The following is a 20,825-nucleotide window of genomic DNA, read 5'->3' as shown; positions in this document are numbered from 1 at the left end:
GGCATTCAGGAGATCTCATCATACATAATGAGAACATTTGCCACCATTCACAAATGGTTCGTCACAGCAGCAAGATTTTATTTAAAAAAAAAAGAAAAAAGAAAAAAAAGAAAGAAAACAAAACAAAAAAAAAAAAGTGGATGTTTCAAAGTGAATATGACATCCATGATGCACATTCATGAGACAATAAAAACATGTACCAGGAAATCAAAATGTACAAGATGCAGAGAAAATAAATTTAAAATTTTACGCGAACAATTTAAATAAGTCAAAGGCATTCCAATCTCTCATCGGAGCAAGAGTCATTTGTAATTTGTTGTAACAGGATTTGCATATTTGTCACAATACTTGTCTTCTTGTCTACTTGCGTTCGGCTCAGTGGAACAGCTTTTTTTTTTATATAAAAAAATAAAAAAAAAAAAAAAGAAAAAAAAAAATCCCCATAAACGACATTAAAAAAAATAAAAGGTCACTGAAGGAGTCCACAGATGATGTGTTCAAAGAATTCTCCAACATACAAAGAAAAATGAAATGAGATTTAAAATGCACCAGGGCATCTCTCCAGTGTAAAAGCTTATCAGTCCAAATAAGACTTAACTGTAGAACACAAGTCCTGTTTCTTTCCTGTTTCATCGTGATTTTTTTTTTATTTATTTTCTTTTTCTGCATAGCTTAAATTAACAGTCCATTCGCGTGAGGCTAAAGGACGGACATGGAGTCCACTTCGAGCACAAATGACACGTTAGACAGCTTAAAGCGTAATTCATTTCCAAACCAGTGACATTTCTGCTGGATCAAATCAAGAAACAATTTTGGATGTGAGAGCAAAATAGAGATACGAGATTGTGGTGAGAGATTATCAGAAAGGGAAGAGAGACAGAGAGAGATAGAGATAGAGACAGATGGGGAGGAGGGGGAATAAATAAAAGGAACATAAACTCTTGATCCAGCCCTGCATAAGGAAACTTGCCCTTACCTCGCGGGCGTCATCACGTGTTCTGTCTGCCAGTGTTCACTCCGCTGGTAAAACCGACACCCTGTGGAATCTAAAGAATAGCCTCTGTCACATGTCTCTCACATGGGGCCACAGCCACATCTGTCCCCCAGAGCAAACCCCCCAACCCAACCCACATTCTCCCTTTATTAGCCATCTTCCCAAAAATCATGTCGCCTAACTCAAAAAAGAAAAAAGGGAAGGAAGGCTTGCTTTAGCTAGATATCATTTTACAATGAGTTAGGACTCGAAAGACATGTCCCTGAACAAATCTATCTAGAATGAGCAGAAGTAATGGAGACCAGCTGCTGCTGATGTAATGCTATATAAGTCATCTGGGATTTGGGGATAAAATCTGGAGTCCTCCAGAGGGTGAGGAAGGCAGAGACTTGCCGTGTCACCATGGAGGGACAGTGACAGAAGCTCTCCTTGTAAAGCCAGTTAGCCTATCCTCCTGACGCACCTTTGTGTACACTAGTGCTTTTGCATCGGTGCCATACAATCCAAATTTGTGACACAAAGCAGTAGTGGATAGCGATACAGCTTTCTTAAACTTCAAAAAGAATGCCCTACGCTCTCTGCTTAGTCGGACTTCAAAGAAGAATTCAGTTGTTTCACTTCTGGGCACTTCATAACACTTACCCGATAGGAAATATCTGCAGGATTAAAGTATGAATTAAAGTAGCAGAGATTTTTTATTTTTTCAGGGTTTCAGGGTGGAAATGTGATGTAAAAAAAAGAGCAAAAAACGGATTGATCAGATTATGGACGTGGGCTGAATTTTCATTTTAAACCTCGCAGACACACGTGAATACTCCCCTTACCCGAATGTAGTAATCTTTACCTCTGGATTGTTGCTAAGACGATGACGTATTTACAAAAGATAGAAAATTGCACCAATTTAGGAACGTTTATGGAAATACTTTGGAGTAATAATTATGGAGTTAGAAGGGATCCTTAATTGCTGGATAAACTCATCTTGACAATCGGGTAAAAAAAAATCATGTATTAGGTGACTACATTGTGGTAAGGGAAAAGCTGTGTGGGTTTTTTTTTGCTAGAAAATTTAATTGCATGCTCTTAATGCCACCAATAATCACGCACATCTGAATATGTCTTAGGTCGTCTCAGCAATCAAGCATTTCTGAGATAGATAAAAAGGTTGACCTAAACATCTGGTGTACTCAGCGATGCCCCAGAAAGTGCTGTGAAGAACCCAGAAGTAAAATAAAACGGAATTGCCCTTGAAGTGAGTAAGCCCTCCTTAACAAACATATAACATATCTAGAGGGAAAGAAAAGTGGAAACCTTTCCAGGAATGCAATATAACTTCATATTCAAATTCTTATATAAATGCATGAAAGTGCATGAAACTCTTTTTTTTTTGGCTTTGGGGAACAATGTAAATGTGATTTTTAAAAATCCTACAAAGAAAGAAACCTGTGATGGAACTAAGAAACGTCATAATTAGACATGATAATAAAACATTTACCTGGCAGCTTGGAAAGGAAAAAAAAGCGGATGGAAATCAAGTAAAATAAGAAAAAATGAAATAAAAAAAAAATGAAAAAGGCCGCAGAGATTTTGAATCTAGGTAATTTTACAATCTAAAGTAAATCGTATTAGAATCCCACATGTTGGTTTTGATGTGTCTCATTTAAAGCACTAAATAAATAACACTACATATAAATGACCCTTTATCGTAAATGTATTTTGGCAAATTTTGGCAACCACATGTTAAACACAGTAATGGTAAGAGCTCTGGTAAATCTTTACAACACATTCCTATTTCATCCTATTCACCTTCCATGCCCCAGGAAAGCACTCACCTTTGCATTTGACCTGAAGGGGCAGGCTTCGGTCAACCTCAGAGCTAATGATATATAGAAAGAGAGAGTGATAGACAGCAAAAAGAAAGAGAGGAGAAGAGAGAAAAGGAGAGGCAAGAGCTGAGATGGTGTTACTTACTGGGCCGCTGAAGCCTGCCAGCTGAGTGACCATGAGGCACAGGATAGACAGCAGCAATCGAGTACGACAGAACAGCCAGGCCACACGGTGGAGAGAGGCCTGGTCCCCTCGCTCGTTCAGCTCCTTCTCCCATAGTCCTGACAGCCTGCACACAAACACAAACACAGACACAGACGACATCTTCCATCAACTGTCCTCATTCAAGTGAGCCAAGACAGTCTGGGGCCATTCTTTAATAAACTGTGGACACCATGAGACCTTCAATGATGTTCAAGATTCACAATGTCCATTGGTGTCTAGTTTAAATGTCCTAGCAGGACTAAACTCCAGATGTTCAAAAATAATAGCGACAGCAAAACAAAATTCAATTTTGGCAACCAGAAGAGATTATTTGCTGTTAGCAAAAGTCAGATTATTTTTTGTAAAGGATTAAGTAACAGCAACAGTGGAAGGTTTGTTTTTAAGTCAGAGTTGGACAGTCAGAGAAGTTGTAGTTAGACAGTCGGAGTTAGGCAGTTGGAGAAGTTCGAGTTAGACTCCAACACGTATCACAGATTAAAGCTCATTAAAGCAGAGAGTAGAAAGTTCTTCATTTCAAGTCAGACTTTTTTATTTCCCTATTTAAATGTAAATAATTTATTGATTTGATGTTTGCCATGTTAGTTGCTTTGAATAAAAGTTCAGATGTTCCTCATGTCTCATCTCTTCTACTGAAGCATATGTTCAGATGACACTCTGATGAGTGGATCATAAGCTTTTGCACAGATTGTGGAGTAATTATTGCAAATAAAAAAGGACAAACCAAACAGTAAGAATCTCTTTCAAAGATTTTAACTTTCACTCAAGCTGTTGTTAGTAATATAATTCATAATGAAAATGGTTGTGTTAAATTAGAAGCACTAGAGCTCTCAGACTTTTGCGATCCTGGTCATGGAGAATTCCTTTGTGAAAAGGAGACACACATTTAAAGAAAACCAACACCACTCCATCGCTGCAACAGACCAGTTTAAGCTTGGAAAAATAACAAAACCCTAGACAAGCTCACTACGTACAGTATATCAGGAGGTTAAATTTTATAGTTACTTGCAAGCCTGGCTCCAAGAGCGCCAAGGCTGACGCACTCCCCTGCATTCACAAGGTCAATCTGCCACAATCATGGAGGTAGGAAATTATGGAGGTAACCCAACTGAATGTGTATTGTGGATATGATTCCTTCCTCGTCTCGTGTGAAATCAGATTAGTGGGTTTATATCCTTAACCGGTAATAATGAGCACACATTATTATATAGTTTCCTGGAGGATATGGTATAAGCAGGGGAATCCAGTTAAACTCAGATGTATGCAGAGCTGCAAATCTTAATATCAACATGAACCTAAGTCTCAAGACTACGGAAATAATGAAACTAATGCTATGTTCACACATACAGCGATTTTATCACTGCAAGTCACCAATGGGCGTTCCTACAACTGGTTGTCATAGTAACAACTTTTATCAGTAGGTGGTGCAAATAGCATTCCGTATCAGTTTTTAGTGCTACAAAAACAAAACGTCCTGGATGGAGACTCAGCAATTGTAATAAAATTGACCAGTGTATATATGCATCATATCATACGAGATGAAGGAGAAGAAGTTTGTGTGCTTTTTGCAATGGAAAAAAGTTGCTGTTGCTAGTCACTCCACTGTCACTTCCTATTTGCATAAAGTTAAACTTTGCTCAACTTTCTGGTGATGGTGGACACGCCCACATCTAATCGCCAACGGTTGTAGTTGCTCACGTAGTTGCAAATGAATAATCTCTGGTCACTTCATCACGGCCAGTTGGTACATGTGGAATGTAGCGTTAGAGTTAACTGCATATGGAATGGGGATTTAATACTGACCGTTTGCTGTTGGTCTCACAGCTCTCCCACTGCGATATTCCCCAAATGTCCTCCAGCAGAAGCTGGCCTTTCTTGTGGGCCGTTTTGGCCAGTGGTGTGAGCCAGCTAAAGCTCATGAAGGAGAAGAGGCCGGCGTTGTCCACCGGGTGCTCGTGTCTGAGACAAACACGGACAGATAAACAAAAAAGATGAGCTTTGTTATCTTAGATAGGTATAGATAGGTATCTTAGATATCTTAGAATATGTTTCCTTTTTAAGACAAGGAATGTCTGTGAAACAAGTTTCTCCTGTTATGACTTGCATTAAGCAGCTAGAAACAGCTATAACAGCTCTCTGTTCTTCTACTGAAGTTAAGAAGACTAAAAAAATGTAACCAGTATACCAAAAAAGCCAAATGTCCTTCATCCAATGTGGGAAAATGTGAAAATCTTTCTATTAATGCTAAATAAACATCTGCTCGGAATATTATGAACTAAAAAAAAATCCTAAATCCCATTTATGCTAAATCTGTAATAATAGAAACGCTGAACCTGTGATTATGCCTTACAGCCTGAACTACTGTGAATTAATCAACACCTCTGCACCAAACGGAAGCAAGAATTCAACTGTGCTGTTGGTGCAATGCAAGAAAACAATACACAAAACATTCATGCACAGAGTAGCAAAAATTAAAAAAAACATTTTTTTGGTGACCTTTGAAATAGCAATGCTAAATAGTAAAAGCTTACTTGCTGGTAGAGCGAAAGGGCTTAAGGACACCGACGCTGTGGTGGTACTTGCTTCGGCCTCCTTCCTCTTCCAGCTCTTTAGTGTGAGAGACGCTGCCTCCGTCCAACGGGAAGCCGCCTTCGGCACGGCCTGCCGTCTCCAGAGCATCCTAACACATGTACACACACACACACACAGAGGTATGAGTCAGCGATTTCTGAGATAAAAAAAAAACATTACATTTAACATTGCAAAACTGGAAAAAAGGAAGTGAGCAAGTATCTGTAAAGTGTTACAGATACAGATGTTAAAGGTTAAAACAAACACCACGGATCAGTTCTCTTAGGCAAAAAGCTCACATGGCAAAAGCTGGATGTTTCGTCATAAGCACTTTTCAAAGGCTCATCATTTTTTCAGACACACAATCACACACACACACACAAACAAAATTCCTGTCTGGTGTAATAAACAAATCAACAATTATTTACACCACCCTTTACACGGTCTTTCAGTTGTGACTTGATCGCTTGGCCAAAAACGAAATTCACACAATTTTCTAATTACCTCATATTTACTCCATCCCTCAGAAGTTTGCTTTCTAAAGTTGGTTCTTCTTTCTGTGTAGCATTGTGCAAGCTGCATGTTTGGAATCACAACGCCCCGAATAGCATTTTATATGACAAGTAATCCGGATGAATCTAATTTTATTTGCTGAATTTATGTTGTTATCTACACTAACATATTTTCCTGTTTTCTAGTCAGTGGCTTTTGCATTTTAAGCTCTAAGCTTTCCTTATTTGTTAGCTACATTGTTCTTTACACACATCTCTGTCGACTGTGTCGACTCAGAACCGCAGGACATCTTGTAACAGGGCCGGTTTTAGCCAGTTATATTAGGTTGGGTTGTTACAAATAATAGGTGGGCAATCAGTGTTAGCTGGAATTAGCCGTATGCTCTGATGTGCTAGTAACAAGAGACGAAGGCAGCACTAAAATTGCTTTATAGGTTGAAAAACGATACATCGCACAATACGTCGAGTTGTAATGACAGTTGAATAAACGTAATAAAATTATCTCGGTTTAGTTGAGCAGGGGGCACGGTGGCTTAGTGGTTAGCACATTTGCCTCACACCTCCAGGGTTGGGGGGTTCGATTCGTAATGAAGTTACGAGCATTTGTTAGCTGCTGCACAGCAATCACAAATTGAGAAAAGTAGATCAACTTTAAAAAATAAATAAATAAATAAATAATAATAATAATAATAAAAAAGTTTATGTCAGTACAGAGTTAGAGCCTGTAAGCGTGTCGAACTGAAAGTAGCATGAGGCAAGCGCTGAAAAAATATTTTGTGTTGAAGGGGCGGGGCTTTTTGTGTATGGCTGCTACAGACAGATCACTGTCCATTTGCTGTAGACTACACATCCAATCAGAAGTTAGAAATAAGCAAGTATTTTCTGTTAATTTCCCCCATGGCTCAAAGAATTATAATAGTAAAGAACAAATTAACCAACAATCAGGTTAAATATGTCAGTGTTTAGTTCAGTCAAGTCTTGATGGCTGAATAAAAAAAAAACCCTTTCACAAAGATGTTCCACACAGCCAGCCAGTGGAAAGAAACGTTTCACACTGCATCCCTCACACACTGCTGATGACTATGACTAACTACTCTGACCAGAAGACACTTTAGAGTGTGTCTGTAGAAGCGATAATAAAAAAAAGGGAGTAACCGGTCTCTGAGTAACGGAAGAAAAAACGACAAGGTGTTAAAGATGTTACTATAGCAATGTGTTAAAAGGAGTGTATTAATACATAGACACTAGTGTCAGAGCTGCTGTTATAGAACATTTCTGTTTATAGAAACAGGAACAGATTAAAGATCCGGACCAAATAAGTTTGTGCAGAAAATCAAATATTTAACAGCCCTTTTGCGGACACTGAAAAGAAAATACCTGTTTAAAGTGTTTCATGGTCAGATTAAAAAGAAACACCAGGCTCACGAGCTCATAATCTTTTAATCATGACTGGTAGCATTCTGTGCTTTAATACCTTGCATGCAAATAAGAGAGGTCTATGAATCATGAACTCATCCATGAGTCACAGTTTCATCAAGTCCCAACTATGGGAAAAAAAAAAAAAAAAAAAACCTGGGCATTTGATCCAACTGAGAAGCTCCTTGTATGATGACGATGCATAAAGTGTGCTGCAGAGTTCACTGACGTGATACTGCAGACTGTCTGGAATTTGTCACGCGCTGTATAAAGTCACAGCTTTGTTCCCCCTCGGTGAAGGGTTTCTCAATGTGACAAAAAATGTCTCGAGCTGCATGCACCCTTCTACTGCTTTTTTCAGAAACGTCATTCTCGCCAACAACAGAACAATTGACGTGCCAACAATGACGGGACATCTGCATAAAACAGGCCCGGAGTGGCATATCAGATTCCACCAGCTGAATATAAAGCAATGATATTTGAGCTTGAATGAAAAGATCTGCCTAGACAGGGAAATGTCATGAGGCAGTGCACACTGATCAGTAGTGTTTTAGCCTTTCGTGAGAATCACACGCTTACAAGTGGGTTTGATTCCCACACTGTGTGCACAGAGTTAACATGTTCTGGGGACTCCAGGTTTCCTTAACGGTACAAAGACATCCGTTGTATGCTGACTATCATCTCTAAATGGTCCGTAATGTGTGATCAGACGTGCGAGTGTGTGAGAGATTGTGCCGTGATGAGGTGACAACCCATCCAGGATGTCCCTATATTTGTGCCCTAAGTCCCCTGATAAAGGCTCCAGTGTCCCTGTGTTTCCATGTAAGATAAATCAGAATCAGAATCAGAATCAGAATCAAGTTTATGGGCCAAGTGTATTTACACACACAAGGAATTTGGTTCCAGCTGTTTGACACCTCCAAACTTTTCATGTAATCCCAGACAGACTCGATGATGTTGAGATTAGGGCTCTGTTGGGCCAAAGCATCACTTTCAGGACACCTTGTTCCTCTCTATGCTGAAGATAGTTCTTAATGATATTAGCTGTATGTTTGTGGTCATTGTACTGCTGCCTTCCTGATGGCGTTACATGATGAAGGGTCTGTGTGTATTTCATAGCATTAAGGAAATCAATAATCCTGACCAAATCTCCAGCTCCATTTGGAGGAACTTGCAAGGAACCTCCACCATGTTTCACTGTTGCCTTCAGACTCTCGTGCTTCCTGCTATAGCCAAATATTAAAATTTTGACTCATTATTCCAGAGCACCTGCTGCCATTTTTCTGCACCCCAGTTCTTGTTTTTGTGCATAGTTAAGTCGCTTAGCCTTGATTCCATGTTGAGGTGTAGAAAACAGTAGTGAGAGCAGCTCTGCTGTATGGGTTAGAGACTGTAGCAGTGAGGAAGAGACATGAGGCAGAGATGGAGGTAACAGAGATGAGGATGTTGAGGTTCTCTTTAGGAGTGACGAGGATGTTGAGGTTCTCTTTAGGAGTGACGAGGATGTTGAGGTTCTCTTTAGGAGTGATGAGGATGTTGAGGTTCTCTTTAGGAGTGATGAGGATGTTGAGGTTCTCTTTAAGAGTGACGAGGATGTTGAGGTTCTCTTTAGGAGTGATGAGGATGTTGAGGTTCTCTTTAAGAGTGACAAGGATGTTGAGGTTCTCTTTAGAAGTGACAAGGATGTTGAGGTTCTCTTTAGGAGTGATGAAGATGTTGAGGTTCTCTTTAGGAGTGATGAGGATGGACAGGATTAGGAAGGAGCACATCAGAGGGACAGCTCATGTTGGCTGTTTTGGGGACAAGGTCAGAGATACTAGATTGAGATGGTTTGGACATGTACAGAGGAGGGAGATGGTTATATTGGTAGAAGGATGTTGGGGATGGAGCTGCCAGGTAAGAGGTCAAGAGGAAGAACAAAGAGGAGATATATGGACGTGATAAATGAGGACATGAAGGTAAATGGTGTGAGATTAGAAGATGATGAGGATAGAGTTATGTGGAAACTGATGATTCGCTGTGGCAAAACCTAAATGGAAAAGCCAAAAGTAGAAGAAGACTGTTACGTCCGAAGACGTATATTTTGTCTTGTTCTGTATTTGTTGTGTTGTCTCCTGCTCTCCTGTGGCTCCTCCCACTGTCTGCTCTCAGGTCACCTAATTGCTTCCTCTCAGCTGCACCTGTTTACCAATCGGAGGGAAAGGAGTTTAAAAGCAGAGCAGAAGGCTCAGTCGGTGAGACCTTTTCTCCAAGAGCATGGTCCATGTCATGTCCTGCCCTGCCCAGCGCGGCATATTGGAGTCCATGTTATGCTCACTAGCCAATGTTATAGTAATCAGTGACTTTGGTGCTGATTGTTCTCTTTTCTATCTTGTGTAATTTCGGGAACGGTAGGAAGGTGGGTGCCATTTTATTTTGTGAATCCTTGTTTTCTCCTAGGGAGTGAGTTCAGGTATCTGTTATTTCTTTTACTTTTGTGTTCTAGGTTAGCAAGATTTCCACTCCCCAGGCAGTAAACTTTTGTTTATTTTGGCATTTCCACCTCCTGAGATTTTCTTCCCTTCCTCAGTTGAACTTTCTTGATTTACTTCCTGTTATATACAGATGCTTAAAGAAACCTTTAAATTTGATACGGAATGTTGTTGGTGTGGTGGTGTGACAGGGTCTGGGTTATGCTCTAAAACCCCTAGACACGCGAGCTATGCGCGGGATGTAACAAGACCAATCAACTAGATGTTGATTGCTAGACCTACTGAAAAATTAGGCTATAACGATAAAAATGCTGTTAGAAAATCTCTCAATTTTTCCTTGGGTATCGGCAGCAGCAGAAGTGCGCTTGTGGTGGTAGAAGTAGCGGCTGAGTTTACTTTATCTGTCACGTTCAAGTAAACATATATAATTGCTTTGGCTGTCTGGCTTTTAGAGCCAACTTGTATTGGACAACATATGAGATTTAACATACATAGCGTATATACTTTTTATTTATTTATTTTTTTTACAGCCACTGCAAAATCCTTCTCTGCATTGAGCAGCAAACAGGCTGCGATCATGTCCTAAAATCTTTGCCTTCCAGCCACATTTGCTGTAATTTACACTCCCACATTTCTTTGCGAAATTTACTTTCTCTACATTGAAGTTCTAGCGTGATCATGGACGCATGTAGGAATACAGTTGAATTCTTTTTAATGCCATTTAAGGCCTTAATTTCCGCAAAATTCGACGTTTATTGCTTTACAGTGGCCTGCGGAAACCCTGCGTTAGCTTCATCACCATTGTTTTTTTTTCTCTCTTTCTTTCTCCATTGTTATTAACACAACAACGAAAGACACTGAGCTTTTCTTATCACTCGCAAACCAGAAAACACAAAAAACAGAAACCAATCATGGAGATGTGTGAGCTCGGGTATGTGGAAGACGGTAGTGTTTGCTTTCCTCTAGGTGTGTTACACTGTCCTGTGAAACAACAGAAGCAGCAGCTCCAAAAATAGAGTCGACAGACATTGTCTCGTAGTAAGCATGTGTTAACCTGGCAGGTGACCATTTAAAGAAATAATTATAGATAGGGGTAGTTTTCCTTTTATAAAATGGAAATTTTACATAAACACAAGGGCATGAGTTCTGTACAGTGCATGTAGGCAGAAAGAAAAAAAAAAACAGAACATTTTGTATCCCTGGCTTTTCTGAATGAAAAAAAAAAAACCGTTTTCTGCAGTGCAAGGACAGCTCCCTCCCTTCTTAGTCTCTCAATCCCTCTTGTTCTCTTTTCTCCTTTCTCAAATGCAGTCACGTTGCACAGCCACCTTAAGCAAGAAAAGGGGAGGGGGGATCGACCAATCGGTTGCCAAGGCTGCTCTACGCATCACTGCAGCTCTGCAATGCCATTGGCAGTTATAACAAGTAAGGGCAGGCTCGCGTTATGTAAACAACTTAGCGCAGCAGAAAGCAAGCAGCCAATCAGCATCGGGCCGGGCAGCCCCAGTGGAATACTGAACGGTGGGGAGAGAGAAAGAGCGAGGTAGAGAGAGATAGGCTTGACAGTGCAAGACAAAGAGGAAAAAAGGGCAACACAAGACCCTCGCCTAACATGCTGACGTATCGCTGATTGGTGAAAGCAGACAACAATACGAGGGAAGGACGCGGTGTCCAAACACAAAAACAACAGCTGTATGTTATTTAGCACAATCATCCCACATAAAAACTGCCATCATAAACTGAGTATACATACAATCAACACCATCATCCCACATCCCTAAAACTGACATTATAAACTGAGTATACAATCAGGCCTAGACACAAACATGGAAACATTTCAGGAGCCCAAGGATAGGTATTATTACTGACCTGGACGTTGGCGAGATGATAATGGTCCACTTCGTTTGCTGGTAAAACCTCTCTGGAAGGAACGGTCCTGTATGCAGGACCTGCTGCCAGGCAGTCCTTTCCCAAATCATGTTCTTTCATCTTCTATAAGCAACCATAGGAGCGCTTTAATGGCCTCCACTTTGAGCTTTGATCTACCCATGCCATCAGAGGAAAAAAAAGTCATGTAAAGTGAAAGAAATCTGTTTATAACTAGTGTTTATGTAGATCACTTTTGGTTATTCATCTATCCCATGAATGCCCACATGTTAGTTGGAGAAGAATGACTACAAGTTTTACATAAACTGTATATACTGACATTATAATAAGATACATGTAAAAGGCATAAAAAGATCCTTTCCTTGAGGCAAGGAGTATAAGATTAATGACACAGTATACAAAATTCATCAGTGTTTTCGATTGCTCATGTTTAGTTTCCTGATTTTTCCAGAGCTCCAAAAAAAGGATTTATTTACAGCTAACTAAAAAAAGCTGCATAAACACATCAAACATTCTTACTATCTTTCTTAGCCTAAGCCGAAAACAATAATAGGAAAATTAAACTGTGGTTCAGAATATGGGTGGTTCATTTAGTATTTTACTCTTGGTAGAAAATCTACTCTATTCACAGTCTAGCTGGCTGACAATAACAAACTCCAACGCTCACCCAAGACCATATAAACAGATCCTGTTTTCTTTCTCCTTCCTACATTACAGTATTTAATGACATCCCATGGGACCCAACCAGAACAAGTGTATAAACACATCTAAAGGGAAGTTCCTACAGAACATGTACGAGAAGTCAACGCTTCCTCGTTGACTTTTTTCCCCTTCACGTAAAAAGAACTGCACTGTTTAACGGCTGATGTAAACACTTGTAATCTGATGTGAACAAGAAATATGATGGATCCTGACTTTGAATGCTGTCCTTGTTTACTGATAGGTTAAACATTATGATCATGACCATGGACACACTAACATGATTATCTGTTACACCAGTCTGATAAAATACAAAATTTAATAGGGAAAAATATATTATATAATTTTTTATGTATTATTATTTATTAAATTATATTATAATATAAAATAATTAAATACTAATATATGAAATATTATAATATAAAATTACATATTAAATATAATATATAAATATTACATTATACTATATTAATTGTAATAATAACAATAATAATAATAATAATAATAACAACAACAATATTATTATTATTATTATTATTATTATTATTATTGAGGATTTTATATCTTTAGAATCTGGTTGTTTTGTCGATCACTAGACAAGCATCAGATTAGATTATATAAACCCTCAAATGACTACATTATTTTATTATATTATTATTATATAATTTTTTATAACAACCAGACAGCTGTTTATTACTAAACCCCAGTGATATTATTCCTTGTTTATGTCCTTGCATGTTTACATCTAAATCTAAATTTTTATTTCACCAAAACATCTCCGTTATACCGGATACCGTCTGTTAAAACGCTTATATATTGTTTCAGAATAAGATAGAAACCATTCAGCAGTTTACTTTACCTGTAAACGTCCCTCTTGACGAGCTGCAGATTTGGAACAGTAAAAAAAAACAAACCAACTGGCTTATAAAGCGTCCTGGCTGCGCACTTAAGACCAGATGCATGATGGGAAATGTAGGATTTGGAACTAAAGGTTACGTGTAAAGTCGACGACAAAACACTACATTACCCATAATGCCATGCAAAACAGGAATTAACGCAAAAAAAAAAATATGACGGTAAACAGGACGAGTTTGTGTTACATAAAATATCTTCCGTCTTTTTTTTTTCTTTCACGTCATTTATGTTTTTATCTGATTTTATTTTCACTCGGCTATAAAGAAATATTAGTGAGACTAAGGTTTACAGGCGGTGTTTTATTATATTTAACGCCGTATTAGTTGTGTATTTATGACTAACGCTATGGAAACTGGTCAAATTATCGTGTTTGTGAACAAAGAAACACCAAAATAATACAACACACACAGAGGAAAAGCAGTTGACCAACAAAACACCATTTTTTATTAAAAAGATTAATTTACGTTAGTTTAAAACTCGAGACCTACAATGTGCTTTGATTAATCATAAAGTGCAGTGTTTATAGCTGCAGGTGAACCTGGAAGATTTGCATTCAACACTCTGGGGTTTTTTTTCTTCCTTGTTTTAAACAACACCTTGGGACATTAAATAAAAAGCGTCCCAAATCTGTCACTGATCACAATCACAACACAAGGTTGGAGTTGTTCCCAGACTAAACGTGTAAAGATCGAATCCAGACCCATAAACACACAAAAGTCCCTGTGACTTCACCGTGCATGAGCAGGTCACCATTTGGGATCTGTATAAATCCAAAAAGGTGGCTGAAAAGCCCCTCATTTTATTTTCATAAACTGGATTCAAAGAAAAAAAAAATTACTCATCATTTCAACATAAGTCAAGGTCCATAAAATAGGATTAAGAAAGTATATGGTGAAGAAAACCTGAATCAAATGAGTTTCAACTGCGATTTTTAATTTAAAATAAATGTTATCCCTTCTGTTCTCTGAACTACTACAAAACCGTTCTGAATGCCAGTTTACCAGTGCACATCTGCCCTCTGTGACCTCACCGACAAAGACACCAGACTCCGACTCTCGCAAGTGTTTACATTAAACAAAAAGGAAAACAAAAACACATTTTGTAGCTGTTGTGGACTCCATTTAGTTATTTTGTTTTAGTGTATAAAAGCTGGAACTCCGTGAGCACCTTTACATGCATTGATAAATTCTGCAACTTTGTTTCTGTGATTCTTATTTACAGAATTATTGCTCTTATTAATGGTCAAAACATTTGCCCACCTCTGTGCGAGGTACGTTTGTGTCAACAACAAAAAAAAAGGCAGACAAGAATATTAATTATAATTATATTTAATGATCCTTAATTATAATTAAACTTTAGAACTCTCCTCACACTCGGGAAGGGTACAGCATCTGAAACACAAAAAAGGCCATTTATTGTTACTTTACAAAAGTAATAGCAAAAATTTCAAACCACAAAATAGAAAAGATGAATATAAATGACATTTTCTAACTAGATTTGTAAAGTCTGTCATGACAAACTTTGATGTTGGCTTGTCAGAGCAAGTATTCCCAAAGGCTAGCGTGCCAGTAATTTTGGAGGAACGTAGATACGAGCATGTGACATCATCCGAATACCCGTGAGGAAGCTCCCTCATTGGTCTGAGTGTTTTGATACGTCACATGTCAATGTTGTAGAAAGTTTTTTGATTTTGCATATATTGGGGACAGGGCAAACCGAAAGGCCAGTTGGTACACCAATTTAAACCTTTGTTCAGAGTATCACCCTGAAGAAGCTGGCCTAAATGAAGTTTGGTGCAGATAGCTCGAAAGCTTGCAGAGTTATATACCTCTAAAGTTTATAACGGTTGTCTATGGCAAAGGAGGCCACTTTGAGACCCGGTACCTTGAGTACCGGAACTCGGATCGCTTAGAAGTACAAACTTTAGACCAGGGTCTACGACATATCTGATTTTGGTGCATGTGGCTCGAAAGCCCTCGGAGGAGAAGCAATCTACACGCTGCTTGGAAAGTTGTTCAATTCAGTACAACTGCACCCTTCACTATTCAGACCCAACAGCATTTTGTAAAACATCCTGCTCTTGGGATTTATATCCCCAGCAAACTTAAATATTACGAAATTGTGCAGAGCAAAAATATCCTATGCCTTTTAAACAAGTCCAAAAACCTAGGTAGATAAAATGCCTGCACATAAAATCAGTCTGTGGTCAGTCTCCAGATCTGACCCAAGTAGAATGGTTATTGTGATGATTGAGCTGAACGATTTAAATGCAAAGAAAATGACATCTCCAGATTGAAGATGGACAAAATTAAATGGACATTATTACAACATGCCTTCTAACCCCTTTTCTACTTACACTGCTTCTCCTCAACTGATGAAAGCTTTTCCTTAATAAGATTAACACCGTTCTGTCATGATTGTTACGTTTACTTTCTAAAACCTTCCATAGCTCCTTTATTCATGCGCTGCAAACTACACTGGTCACCTTCAATACCACTTCATTTACTTATCAAAAACCAATACTACAATGATATGTTTGTGTCAAAGGAGGAAATATGTAGAAAAGCCACTAAACATGACTACCTGGCTCTCTCCCGCACCAATTTTGCTATTGGAGATATTTAAAACAGACAACGCATGACATAACAGTACTTTAAAGGTGTATCTAAACTGGCAAATAAATAGTCTACATCCATAAACCCCAAATCCAAAGCGTTTTCATGGGATGAGGCAAAATAAACGATTGTCAAAGGTTAGGCAATTGAGAGCATCTGAACTTGGTTTTAGATGGAATGAAGTGCAAGTAAACAGGCATATGATGAACTTTATCTAACAATTCCATATAACAGTGTGTGTAACGTCAGCTAGTAAGCAACATGTGGCTTTTTTTTTTTTTGGATCCACTTACCACGCGTATTCTGTGACCGATGGCCTTGGGTGGCAGGTTGCTTGTGAACTTAGCACGCACCATGCCACTGTTACCATGAGCACGCATGACTTTACCCCAGATAACACGAGTCTTATTGGGCTTCCCACCTGGGGTGACTGTGGTTCTAAGGACAAAGCACAACACAAAGGCATATTAGAACAATGGTATGGGATTTTAATTTGGTGCAACAAAGAAAACATAGCTACTAATTAAATAATAATCCAGTAATGAGGCAGTAGTGCATAATACCATGCAGATAAAACTCAACAGCTTACATTCACATCAAACATTAAAAGAGGAGAGATCACGTTGATCTTGAAGATAAATGTGATTTTGACTGGTGTGGCTGGTAGTGAGCTGGTTTGTACATTTCAGAAATTGCTGGTGTGCGATTTCCACACAAACTAGTCTCTAGAATTTGCTCAGAAGGGTCAGCGAGTGGCAGCTCTGAGGGTAAACGGGAATATTTTGATGAGAGGTCAGAGGAGAGTGGAGAGACTGGATTGAGCTGAAAGAACAGACCACTCTTCAGAAGTCTGCACACAGACATGTGCAGAAAAGCATCTCGAGCTCTGAGCTGCAACACCTGAAGACAACAAGTCCAAGTTCTTGCAGCCAAGAAAAGAAATCAGAGACCACAGTGGGCAGATGAACAGAAACTGAACAGAACCCTGAGACGTTCTTCTAATTTGCCAATGTCACATTTGTGTCATTTATAGGACTTTGTTTTTTTTCATTATTGATGTTTGAATTAAACTTGATTTAAAATTAAAATTTGATCTTTATTTATGATTGATTTCCTCCTAGTAGTTGAGGCTCTGTGCTAGGGAAAATATGCACTTCGGGTATTTTACGTTCTCATACGTCACAACAAACACTGACTTGTCCCAGTCTCTCTCTGAAGCTGAAAATGTGCATGCCGATTCATATCTACTGCACACTGGGTCCTCTGGGCAGATGCTGATGTCAGAGGTGCCCGATATGACCCAGAATGGGCCAGTGGAGGTCAGATTTTCATAGCAACCGAGCAGAAGAAACACCACACTGCATTTTGAAAGCAATTAAACAGGTGGAATCAGATGTGGCTCCTGTTTAAACTGAATTGAAAACCTGACCCACACCAGCTCTTTGCAAATAAGATTGGACACTCACGCTGATCCAAACATTTCTGGGATATTTTTTTTTTAGTACTGGAAATCAACTATATATATATAAATCAAATCAAATATACATATAAAAAGTATATTTATTATATTACTAAGTGCTTAGTTATTGGATTAACCCAAACCTCAATTAGTTTCTGGATTAGGATCAAAGGGGGGAAAAAAGGGGCATTTATTTCAGTTACAGGGATCTCAGTCTACAAGACGTTGCCACCCACTGCTTTAGATGAGAGTTTTTCTATGATTTGGACCAGTACACTCAAATCTCTATTTGACTAAACAAGGCTTGCACAATCATCATGTCACGCTTGAGTTTGCTGACCTCAAATTATGATGGCTATCATAAGTTACATAGATGTTTTCAGCTTCCACAGTAGAAGTGCATGCTTACTTTTTTGCCTTGTAAACATAGGCGCAACGTTTCCCCAGGTAGAAATCCACTTCATCGCGGCTGTACACACCCTCTACCTTGAGCAGTGCTGTGTGCTCACGTTGGTTCCTCAGACCACGCTTATATCCAGCAAAGATTGCCTTGCACCACAACCTAGGACATGACACATGATGGGCAAAAAGATGGGCAAAAACATGTAACAATATTAAAAAAAAAAAAGGGCAAATCATTAACTACATTAGCACTGTGCATCTGTCTGGGAAACCTGTCTCAAACAAATACTGAAAAGAAAAAAAACAGTGCTCTGAATTTTTTTTGTACATAAACATACATAAATTCAGCAATTTTACATTCGATGCATTTTAAACTTGTTAACCTTGAAGCATGCATGCACAAAAAAAGCCTGCTAGGACCAAACGCAGCAGTAAAAAGACTCCCTGTGTATTGTTCTTATCAAGCAGGTTTATAAATAGGTGCATGATGCAGCAAAATGGACAAACCTTATCCATTTATGTCACAGGTGATCGAAATAGAGAAGAACAAATAGGTACCAAATGACGTGAAATTTTCAAAACTGACATCAGTGGAGTGAAAAGACAACAAAGGTGACGGTCATTGAGGTTGAAGATGCTGATAAACCAACAGCTTAAATACACATCCTATTGTAAATCAGAATTCTTTCACGTTTGAAAGGTTCTTCCATGAGCTCACTAGGTTATAAATGTAAAAGTAGGCAGTGGGAATTTCAGTGAAATAATAAAGTAACTATTTTTGAAGATGTCGGACCTCCACTGAGACAAGCCCGACCCTGTGAGGATCCTGAAGCACCTATAGATTTACCAGCTCCAGTTAGACTCTGCTATACTAAAGAGGAGATGAAACTCCATGTGGTCTTTGAGGACAACAAACTCATCAATACACCTGTATATATACAGACTGTATATTTATAATCACACCCTCCAGTGCCATCCATATGAGGATCCACTTTGAGTCTGGTTCCTCTAAAGGTTTCTTCCTTTACCACTCAGACTTGCTCAGTGGGGATAAATACAAACATTTAAATATATCTAATATTAATCCTTATATTGTTCTTTATAATAATGCTTTTACATTTACAGCATTTAGCAGACACTCAAATCCAAAGTGACTTACATTTATTTCATTTTATACACCTGAGGGTTAAGGGCCTTGCCCAGGGGCCCAACAGTGGCAGCTTGGTGGACCTGGGACTTGAACCCATGACCTTCTGGTCAGTAGTCCAACACCTTAACCACTAGACTACACACATCCCTAAACAACACAAATATTTACATGCAAGATCAAATCACCTTCCAGGCATTGTGAAGTCTTTTATTTCGGCTTCCCGTGCAGGAAATCTAAAAAGGCAGAAGAAATAAAATAAGAAAAACACCAAAGATGTTAAAAGTTTGTTATAGAGCCGGTTGTCATCAGGCTCAATAATAAACACATGCAACACAACTCACCAGACACACAGCACCACACACACAAAACTCACGAGACAGCACCACACACACAACACACCACACACAGCACCACACCAGACACAGCAACACACACACACAACTCACCAGACACACACCACACACAACGCACCACACAGCACCAGACACACAGCACAGCACCAGACACACACCACACACAACGCACCACACAGCACCAGACACACAGCACAGCACCAGACACACACCACACCACACGACACACAGGACGGGACACACAAAACTCACGAGATACAGCACCACACACACATAACACACCACACACAGCACCACACACAGCACCACACCAGACACAGCAACACACACACACACAACTCACCACACAGCACCAGACACACAACACCACCAGACACACAGCACACCACCACACACAGCGCGCGCGCGCACACGCAACACACACTGCTGAATACTGAAGCGTTAACAAGCTTCCTAACTTAATGATACAGTAGAACACTAATGAGAGGTAACTGCACACAAACACCGCTAACTTTCCTGTTGTTTCTGCGCCAGTGGACTTTTTTTATCTGCTCTAAACGTTTCACTGTCGGGAAGCTGCTCCACAATCAGCACTAAATCTCCACCATCTTCACTTTATACCCAACAAAAAGTACCAAGCTATAAACAGTAGACGTTTAACTACGAGCTGATAAACATATCGCTGTAATATTTAATTCACATCGTGTTTAAAAGTGTTATTTTTGAGCCGCTGTTAGAGTTTACCTGCTCAATACGGCAACAAAGATGGCGGAAAAGGGCGAGCGCAAGGAATTCTGGGTAACAAATCTGGTCGAGAAGGTGTCTGAAAATACGCCTGAGTAAAATATTTTACATGATAAACAAAAAACCAACAAATATATATACGTGTGTGTGTATGTATGTGTATATATATATATATATATATATATATATATATATATATATATATATATATATTTGTGTGTAAAGAAATAAGAATATATATATGTATATAAATTAAAAAATATTTTATAAAATAACAAATATATATAAATAAATAAAACACACACACACACACACACACACACATATATATAATATGAATTAAAAAATATATGTGTGTATATAAAAATAAGAATATCTCTTTACAATGTTATACATTAATTAATGTATACCACTTATTATACATCAATAAATAGCATATTAAAAATTAAAATAACGTTTATTAAGATAGGATAAAACATACAATGCGTACTGTAAGAGCCAAACTTTAAATAAAGTATAAATGAGTTACACAAATACCCAAAAGAAAGATCAAGAATATTTCTATTTATTCCTCTTTAAGTTCACTTTAAT

General features: G+C 38.7%; 2 protein-coding genes across 2 annotated transcripts in view; both read right to left on the bottom strand.

The window, feature by feature from the left end:
- abcc5 (ATP-binding cassette, sub-family C (CFTR/MRP), member 5) overlaps nucleotides 1-13,530 on the bottom strand; it is a 30,896-nt gene extending 17,366 nt beyond the window's left edge. Inside the window, exons 1-5 of the mRNA XM_060877531.1 lie at nucleotides 13,456-13,530; nucleotides 11,880-12,052; nucleotides 5,572-5,720; nucleotides 4,844-4,999; nucleotides 2,963-3,107 (exon numbers count right to left, since the gene is read on the bottom strand). Coding sequence (XP_060733514.1) covers nucleotides 2,963-3,107; nucleotides 4,844-4,999; nucleotides 5,572-5,720; nucleotides 11,880-11,999 — 570 coding nt within the window. The 5' untranslated portion in view covers nucleotides 12,000-12,052; nucleotides 13,456-13,530. The remainder of the gene's footprint in view (nucleotides 1-2,962; nucleotides 3,108-4,843; nucleotides 5,000-5,571; nucleotides 5,721-11,879; nucleotides 12,053-13,455) is intronic.
- Nucleotides 13,531-14,823: 1,293 nt separating this feature from the next.
- On the bottom strand, nucleotides 14,824-20,318 carry rpl35a (ribosomal protein L35a). The gene is made up of 5 exons (XM_060877530.1): nucleotides 20,235-20,318; nucleotides 19,323-19,370; nucleotides 17,995-18,147; nucleotides 16,420-16,564; nucleotides 14,824-14,902 (listed from the first exon to the last, which is right to left on the bottom strand). Exons 2-5 carry the CDS (start codon nucleotides 19,331-19,333, stop codon nucleotides 14,879-14,881), a joined length of 333 nt encoding a protein of 110 aa, XP_060733513.1. The 5' UTR covers nucleotides 19,334-19,370; nucleotides 20,235-20,318; the 3' UTR covers nucleotides 14,824-14,878.
- Nucleotides 20,319-20,825: the final 507 nt, after the last annotated feature.

Source organism: Tachysurus vachellii, chromosome 9 (genome assembly GCF_030014155.1).
Source record: "Tachysurus vachellii isolate PV-2020 chromosome 9, HZAU_Pvac_v1, whole genome shotgun sequence".
Taxonomy (NCBI): Eukaryota; Metazoa; Chordata; class Actinopteri; order Siluriformes; family Bagridae; genus Tachysurus; species Tachysurus vachellii.
This window is presented reverse-complemented; position numbering and strand designations above follow the sequence as displayed.

Coding starts and splice junctions, on each gene's coding strand:
- rpl35a (XM_060877530.1), bottom strand. Junction 16,565..17,994: donor TATGTTTACAAGGCAAAAAA/GTAAGCATGCAC, acceptor CTTTGTCCTTAG/AACCACAGTCACCCCAGGTG. Junction 14,903..16,419: donor TCGGTCACAGAATACGCGTG/GTAAGTGGATCC, acceptor TTTGTGTTTCAG/ATGCTGTACCCTTCCCGAGT.